The sequence below is a fragment of the Parus major genome, chromosome 26 (assembly GCF_001522545.3).
Source record: "Parus major isolate Abel chromosome 26, Parus_major1.1, whole genome shotgun sequence".
Classification (NCBI taxonomy): domain Eukaryota; kingdom Metazoa; phylum Chordata; class Aves; order Passeriformes; family Paridae; genus Parus; species Parus major.
In genome coordinates, this window is record NC_031795.1 from 4443524 (window position 1) to 4452407 (window position 8884).

General features: G+C 59.5%; 1 protein-coding gene across 1 annotated transcript in view; it reads right to left on the bottom strand.

The window, feature by feature from the left end:
* The window catches only part of MFSD4A (major facilitator superfamily domain containing 4A), a 20573-nt gene extending 15766 nt beyond the window's left edge, over positions 1–4807 (bottom strand). The window contains exon 1 of the mRNA XM_015650928.3: positions 4497–4807. Within this exon, the coding sequence (XP_015506414.1) occupies positions 4497–4726 (230 nt within the window). The 5' untranslated portion in view covers positions 4727–4807. The remainder of the gene's footprint in view (positions 1–4496) is intronic.
* Between the last annotated feature and the right edge of the window lie 4077 nt (positions 4808–8884).

Here is an 8884-nt window from a genome sequence, read left to right on the forward strand (position 1 = left end):
GGGAAAGGGAAAGGGAAAGGGAAAGGGAAAGGGAAAGGGAAAGGGAAAGGGAAAGGGAAAGGGAACATCCCCAGCCAGGAAAAGCATCCCTGCCTCACTGCCCCAGCCAGGCTGGAGAAAGCACTGAGGAGGAGGAGGAGGACTCAGGACAGCCTGGACATGGCCCTGTCACTGCCATGGCCCTGTCACTGCCATGGCCCTGTCACTGCCATGGCCCTGTCACTGCCCCCTGATCCTGTCACTGCCCCCTGATCCTGTCACAGCCCCCTGATCCTGTCACTGCCCCCTGATCCTGTCACTGCCCCCTGATTCTGTCACTGCCCCTGGCCCTGGCACTGCCCTCAGCCACCTGCAGCCCCACAGTGACCTGACCCTCCATGTCCTGCTTGCTGCACCCACTGGAGCAAACAGACCAAGGGCACCTCTCCTGCACCTCTCCTGCACCTCTCCTGCATCCCTCCTTCATCCCTCCTGCACCTCTCCTGCACCCCCTGCACCTCTTCTGCACCTCTCCTGCACCTCTCCTGCACCCCCTGCACCTCTCCTGCACCCCTCCTGCACCCCCTGCACCCCTCGGTCCTCCTGGCGGTGCCAGGGCCCCGCGGTGCCCAGGGCAGGGCAGGGCAGGAGCAGACAATATTTTGCAGAGCGGTGACTCCTGATGGTCCCCTGACAGCAGAGCCGTGGGATTTCTGGGGGAGGGAAGGAGGGAGGGAGCCGGGCGAGATGTGCACAGTCACGGCAGGAAAAGCGCCTGGCAAATGAGAGAGGAGCAGCTCCGAGCCGGGAGAGCCGAGGCTGCTCCCTCCAGGGTGGGGAGAGAGGCAGAGGCACCAGCAGCTGCTGAATCCGAGGCCGGGAGCGATGGGAAAACCTCAGGGAGCGTTCCCAAAACGCCTCCTCTGCACAACTCCCCGCCTGGCTGGGCAGCAGGTTCATCACCAGAGCCAAACACGGCTTGGGGGGGATGTTATGTGTTTAATGAGCACTAAAAACGTCACCCCGGCTAACAATTCCTGCCTCCAGCCGTGGGTTCATGACACGGTTGTACCCTCTGGAAGTGCCACCAGCCCGGGGTGGCACCAGCCCTGCTGGCCCTGGGGGGACCGAGGAATTGCTGCTGCCAGTGCCAGGCCCCAGGTGGGGTTGGGGGGCCCTGAATGATTTCCTGAGACACAAAACCCTTGGCAAGCTCCCAAAACGAGGCACCCCGTGAATTCAGCATGTCCTGATGGTGCCAAACCCCTCCAAAGGGCTGGAGAAACAGCCCTGATGTCACAGCCTGCTCTCTGTGTCCCCAGCACAGCCCTGGCACAGCCCAGGGCAGGCTCTGCTCCAGCAGGGCGTGAAACGAGTCTCACAACGCCCCAGATTTCATTTGGGGAGCACCCAGAGCATTTCCTGACCCCGTGAAAGGTTTGGGCTGATCCATAGGGTCAGGATGGGCAATTCCACAGCCAATCCCAGCCAGCAAAGTTCCCTCTTTCCCTCGCCCAGGGATTCAGGAGCCCCCAGCTCGGTGTTCCCGAGGTTGCAGCAGGATTTCTTCAGCTCCCAGCACAGGTTTTTGGTTTTTTTCCCCCACCTCAGGGAGCGTTTTCCCAAATCTCTCACATCAAGGAGGAAAATGATAATCAGGCCAAGTCAGACTTGCAAATCTGATCATTAAAAACCCAAAGGCCCGAGGGGACAAGGTGAGGACGTGGAGGAGGCGAGGATTATCCCACAGCAGCCTCCAGATCCCCTCGTCTCCTGCAGGGAGCAGGAGTTTTGTGTCCCCGAGGAGCTCATCCTGCTCTGCTCTCCGAGCAACAAGAGGCGGCAGTGACAAGTGAAGTGTCCTGAGAGCTCCAGAAAGCTCCAGGAGTCGGGAATTTGGGGGCAGGGACAGAACGGGGCCGTCGCTGGGAGCTGGTGACAGGAGAATAAAAGGCTCCCATCTCCTCAGCCCTGCAGGAATGGGGTGGATCACGCTGGGAGGAGCCTGCCCAGCACAGCTCCAGTTTGCCCAGTGCCCTCCTCATCTCTGCCCACACCACTGGGATCACCCCCAAACCCTGCCAACAGAAGCAAGTTTTCAAAAAGACACAAAAATGCTGTTTCTGAATTCAAAAATCCCAACACCAATCTGGTGCTTCTGTCACCGGCATGTGCAGGACTTTAATTTCACAATTCGAGCCTGAAATGCAGCAAAATGGGGAAGGAAAGTGAAATGCGGGTGGACAGAGCTCCCCCCTGGAGCTGGCAGTGCCAGGAGTGGGAATTATCCCAAAATTTCACCTTCCCTTCACATATCCGAGCCCAGGCTGGTCCTCCCAGCACTCCCATCCCATCGGGGGCTCCTGGGAATCTTTTCCAGGTGATTCCAGGCAAGAGGAGTCCTCAGGGCTCGCTGTGCTCCTGGAGCCCCCCCAGCAGCACCAGGGGCTCAGGGGGGCTCAAACCCTGAGCCCAGAGATACAAAACCCCCTGGAAAAGCTGCATTTCCTGGGAAATGTCACCCAGGGAGCGTCACTGGGGAGCAGCAGCCTGAGGCCAACCTCAAACCACATTTCCTGGGCGGCTGCACCCCCAAAAGTCCAGAGAAGGGACCCACAGCAGTCCCAGGGCTCCGGGGCAGAGCAGCAGATCCGTTCCTCCATCCCCTGGAGAGCCTGGCAGGATCAAACTTCCTATTTCCTTCAAATCTCGCACAAGAGGGAATTTTGGAGCTGAAGGGACAGACCAGCACTAAAATCCCTCCTCCCAGGGCTCCAGAAGCAGGGAGCAGCACCCAGCAGCTTCTCTGGGAACAGGAGAACCTGGATTTAGGTGCCACCACCCATTCCTGCCCCTCACAATTCACTCAGACCGATTTAATCCAAAGGAAGCAGCAAAATCTGCGTCCCTCAAGGCACCAGGAATCCCACTCAGCCCTCAGCCAGGCTCCAGGGATGCTCCACAGCAGCTTTCCATCTCCTAACTGGAAAAGATGACCTGGCCACTGCTCCTCCCTGCCTGGCACCGAGGCCCCGAGGGCGGCGTAATTTGATTTATAAAGGCTTGGCAGGACAGCTCAATCCATCCATCCCTGAAGAAGGGATTGTACCGGAGCTCCTGGAGCCTGAACAATTATTATTCCCACACATTTGGAGGCTGCAAGGCTCTGAGTAACACCCCCACAACACTCACAGGCTCCAAATATCCCAAATATTCCCTCCTGCCTGCCTGGCAGGGCTGTCAGTCCCCAGTGGGGCTCACAGGCACTCCACAAATCCCTTTTCCTCCAAAATCCCAAACCCTGGCATCACAACCAGCACCGAACACGCTTTTCCCCCCCTCAAAGCTCAGAGTTAAAAGTTCGGGAACCTCCAAGCACAAAACCCCCCCCCGATGGATTTGGCGGAGCTTTGGGAAGGAGCCGACAGCAGGAATTCTGCATTTTCCTTCCCCGCTCCTCCAAACATATGCGAGGCAGCCCGGGGGCTGGCAGAGGCTCTGCTGCTGAGCCAGCACTGGCGGAGAGGTGGCAGAGCCGCAGCGAGGTCCCCACGAGCTGTCCCCAATCCCCCCGAGCCCCTCTCGCCCCCTCCTCCCCGGCCACAGCTCCACGTCCCCCGCCGGAGATCCAACACCTTTCTCCAGGGCTGCCCTCAGCTCGCAAATGTTCAACACCGAGCGGGTTTAAAGAGGTTTTTAAAGGATTCCTGGGGAGTTCTGGCGTCCCCAGCCCAGCCCCACTCGCGGTGCGTGGATCTCTCACACACACGGAGCTGACACGTTACATCACCGCCCCGAGAAGCGGTGACAACGTAAATAATCAGCTGATCCCCGGAGCTGTCACCCAGCCCCAAATCAAACGCCTCCCTGGCAATCTTCAGCCTTGAGCCAGCGTGGATTATTTATTAACAACACATCCTGGACACGGGGCTGGCTGAGAATCCCTGCTCGGGGCTCTGGGCGGCTTCTCAAGGTCCCTGCTGACCCCCCCAGCCCCTGGCCCGGTGTCCCCCCACCTCAGCCAGACCACGAGGACCACTCGCATCCCTCCACGTGTTCTCCCAAACTCCTGGAAAACGCGGCGCTGCCACCATTTCCGACGCCGAGGTTATTAAAACACGCTTCCAAAAATAATTTTTTGGCGATAAACAGCCAAGGTTAAGGGAAAAAAAAAATAAAATAATAATAATAATGATAAAAAAAACCCTCTCGGGAAGTTCTGGCTGGAACTTCACGCTGAGGCTGTCGCTGCGCGGGGCTCCAGGGAGCGGCGGCTCCTCTCCAAGGGGATGGAGCAGCACCGGGAGCGGAGCGGCGGCTGCCGGGGGGAGCGGAGACCCCTCCCCTCCCAGGCCGAGACAGCTGCGGACCCTCCGCGACGCCCCCCGGGCTCGATTCCACTCGGGAATGGTTTTTCCCCACGCGGCATCCCCGGCTCGGCCCCGCAGCCCCGGGAAGGGGCGGTCGGGCTCAGGGAGGGGGGTCTGGGGGGAGCGCTGAGTTTGCCAGGCTCTTACGTCCTCTTGAAGACCCCTCCGAGGCAGCTGCCGAGCAGGAGGCAGAACTGCTGCGAGAAGAAGACCCAGGTGATCTGCGAGAGCGAGCTCTGGGTCTGGCAGCGCAGGTCCAGCAGCGTGGGCCCCAGGAAGGCGATGCAGAGGCCGAAGCTGAAGAAGACGCTCCAGTAGGTGAGGGTGGGCTGCAGGTTCCTCCGGAACCGCGCCGACACCCGCTCGTCCCACCACATGGTGCGCGGTGCTGGCGGCGGCGCGGGGCGGCCCCGCTGCTGGAGCTCCGGCGCTGGGCTCCGGCCCCGCCGCCGCCCCGCTGCCGTGCCCGGCCCCGCTCCTCCTTTGCGGGATGTGGCTCCCGATCCCGCCGCGCCGGGAGCTGGCTCCGCCTCCGGGGCCGGGCGGAGCGGGGCCCCGCTCCATCCCCGCCGCCCCCGGAGCCGCCCCGCCGGAGATCGGCGCATCCCTCGGGCGCTGGAAGCAGCGTCGTGTGTCCCTGCTCATCCTCATCCTCATCCTCACCCTCATTCTCATCCTCATCCTCACCCTCATCCTCATCCTCACCCTCATCCTCACCCTCATCCTCATCCTCACCCTCATCCTCATCCTCATCCTCATCCTCATCCTCATCCTCATCCCCATCCTCATCCTCACCCTCATCCTCATCACCCATCCTCATCCTCATCCCCATCCTCCTCCTCCTCCTCACCCTCTCCCCTCCCAGCTGCCCCCCGCGGGGGTCGCATCCTCCTCCCAAAAGCGGGCCGACCCCTGTTGGCGATCCGCGCCCCCTCCCCGCATTAAAGCACGGCTACACCCGATGGAACAGAGGCAGGAAATCCAGAAATCCCATTTTTTTTTCCTTTCCTCCCTGCTGCCAGCCCTGCCCGCGGTCCCCCGTGGCACAGAAAAGGTGCCACCGTGCCCGACAAACGCAATTAAAGTTGCCCCTTCCCCGGATGAGCTGCCTCGGGGCGGGGGGAGGGCGCGGGTTTTGAAGCCGGAGCGGTTGATGCTTACGCAAAAAGGTCTTCTCTAGAGGATGGGTTTATAAATATTTCACCTACTTTAGCTGGGGGAAGGCTGGCAATTTTTAGAACACTCTTTCCAGGCAGAGCAGAGCCGGCGGAGCTCGGCCATGACGGAGAGCTGGCTGCAGGTGCTCACCCATCCTGTGACCCGTGCCTCTGGAATGCCGCGGCTGCTCATTCCCACCTGGCCACAGATTAATGTTTAGCCAAGCCCAAATTTATCCCAGCCCTTGTTCCGCCGTGCCATCCTGCCCGCAGAGCGCCATCGCCGCCCCTGCAGCCACCGCCGGGCACAAAGGGGCTCTGACGCGTGATAATCGCGCCCAAACCACCCCAAATTGCCCCAAATTCGGGGTTTCTGAGGCTGCCGGGAACCTGAAGCTGTTAAAGAATGAAAGAGCTGCTGGAGAGCCCGGAGGTCCGGGAGCGGCGTCCTCATCCCGCTGCCTGATGGGGACAGCGAGGGCCGGGCTGGAATGAGGCTCCTGGACAGGGAATGAGTCAAGGGCACGGGAGGAAATCGGGATTTATCATCTCTCATCTATCATTTATCATAAACACCTCCCAGACCGGCCTGGATGGGGCTGCTGAGCCACAGCCCGGGGCTCTCCCTGCCAGGGAAAATCTCCATTTGAGGCCGCGCTGCTGCAGCAGCCTCTGCTTCCCTTCCCCGTCCCTACACGGAGGATGGAGGAGAAAGGATGGGGATAACAAAGCTTTTCCATCAAAAACAGCTGGGAAAGGCAGACAGGAACACCTGGACATGTTCCTGTTCCAGTGTCACCCGCTCCAGGCTCTGTGATCTCCACAGCTCTTTTCCAACCCAAACAATTCCATGATTCTGCCGTGTCCCTGCTCCCTTTTCCATCCATCTCCCTGTGCGTGGAGCTGATGGAGGAGCTGATCCTCATCTCCCTCGCTCCAGGGGCTCTGCCCCAAAAAAAAACACTGACAAAGCTTTTCCTGGGCCACATTCCAGATCTTTATCTGGAGATCAAGGAGATCCAGGGAGCTGGGAGACCTGAACTCACCGCTCCATCCCCCTCTCCAGCTCTCCAGGGCTCCAATTCCCAGCCCTAAAACGGCTCAGCAATGCCCTCCCCACCTCTGCAGACACCAAGGCGACAAAAATTAACCCAAACCCTCCCCACAGCCACGCCGAGTGACCTGGATGCTCCCAGGAATATCGGAATGCCAGCTCCCGGGAATATCAGTCCCTTCCATCAGGACTGACACAAACCATGCAGGATCTGCTTGCAAATAAGCCCCGAGGCGTGGGTGGGTTTAGTCAGCACAGGAACGCACAGATCCCTCCTGCTTCCACAGAAATGCAGCTCCTCTCCCCGGAGGGAGCTCATCAAAATGCGAGCCCCAGGGCTCCGAGGAGATGCAAGCCCCGAATTAGCTCCACGAGGAGGCACTTCCAGGCTGTTTTCCAAACTCCAATCAATGTTGTGCTTGAGCTGAATTAAAACACCCCCAGTCCTGCACTTGCTGCAGGCTGCAGAGTGAAACCATGAATGAGGGGAGGGCAGAGCTGCAGCCACCGCGTCCCTGGAGAGCTCCAAAGGGTCCAGGTGGCCTTTGGGAAACAACTTTCCCTTCGTTTTTCCATGCCCTCGCACATTCCTGGGGCAGAAAGGATTTTTTTTATGTATATAAAGTAATCTTTCCAACCAGAGGAGCAATTTTTTATCGTGCTGGGTCCTGCTTTCAGTGAGTGCAGAGCTCCAACCCCGATTTGTTGTGCTGTTGGAATCGCCTCTCTCAGCCTAGGCTCAGCACAGTGGGGAAATCCAGCTCTAAATATAAATTTTCCAAGGTTTTCCTTGGGGTGGAACCACCTGAGGCCCCACAGGACAGCAGATTCCTGGAGCTCCTCCAAGGCTTTCCCCAGTGTTTGGGTTGGCAGCTTGGCCAAGGACTCGGAGCTCAGATATTGGTAAAGTTTTCCCTTTAGGGCAAATTGGGGCTGAGAGACCCCTAAAACCCCAAGAGTTCCCCCAGCAGCCACATGTGATGGGACCAGGAGCTCCGTGTGAGATGGGATCAGCCAAAAAACCCAACAACACCCAAAGCTTGAGCTGATAAGAGAATAACTCTGAACCTGGGGGAGAAAATCCTGGGAAAGCTCCGTGTCTGAGGGGTGAGATTGCTCCTGGCTGCGGGAAAGGTGCTCAGCAGTGCAGACAGAGAGAGAAAGGGGAGTTCACCTCGTGTGTTTTGGGGTCAGGAGTTCCCAAAAGGGCTGGGTGCTTTGGGGAGGGAGCTTGGCTCCAATTCTAGGTCAAGCACGAGCCCGGAGTCTCGGCCCAGTTGTGGCAGAGCTCGCCAGGCTTGTCTGGAAGGAGGAAGTTCTGCCCTCCTGGGTCCCCTCCCAGCTGAAATAACTCCCACACCCTCTCCCCTGCAGCTTCCTCCTCTCCGGCCCTAAATCCGTGCCAGGATGGGACAGCCAGGGACAGAGGGACTCCCAAATCATCCCTCTGAGGGCAGCAGGTGTCACCCCAGGGGACCCTGGAGCATCCCCAGGGGGCTGCTGGGGATATCTGGGAACATCTGGAAGGCGGGAGAGGACGCAGGGTGACATTCCCTGGATCTGGGGGGGCTGCTGGGGATATCTGGGAACATCTGGAAGGCGGGAGAGGACGCAGGGTGACATTCCCTGGATCTGGGGGGGCTGCTGGGGATATTTGGGAACATCTGGAAGGCGGGAGCGGACGCAGGGTGACATTCCCCGGATCCGGCGCTGCAGGAATGAGGGTGGCACACGGAGGAACAGGTTTGGAGAACAGGCCCTGCCTGGGGAGCTGCCCTCGGCCGGGATGTGACTCAGGCTGGGCGGGGATGGAGGGATCCATCCCCTTTCCAAATCCCGGCTCCAAAGAGCCCAGAGATCCCCCAGAGCCGTTCCGGCTGTTCCCAGCTCCCCACACCTCCAGGGGCTGAGGGTTCCCTGCAGGAATACCCCGAGGGGACCCCCAGAGCTGCCCATCCCCGGTCCCGGGGGATTGGAGCCGCTGGATTTGTGGGGAAAGGTTCCCTCGTCCCTTCCCCAGCCTGGGCTGGGCCTGGCAGCTCCGGCTTTTATTTGCCCGATAGGGTTGTGCCAATATTTGTTCAGGGCCTTGGGATCCCTGCAAGGGACACCAGGGACGTTTTCCTGGGGCGTTCCCAGCTCCTGCAAAGCTCCTCTCCTTGGGAAGGTCAAAATTCCAGCGGGGAAAGGGTCCTGGAGCTGCAGGGAAAGCAGATGTGGGGATGGAGGGTGGAGGTGGAATGATCCAGCTGCTTTTCCCTCCTTCCTTCCACTCCAAAACACCCCCAGAGCCTTCTCCTGTCAAAATTAAAACAGAGAAAAAA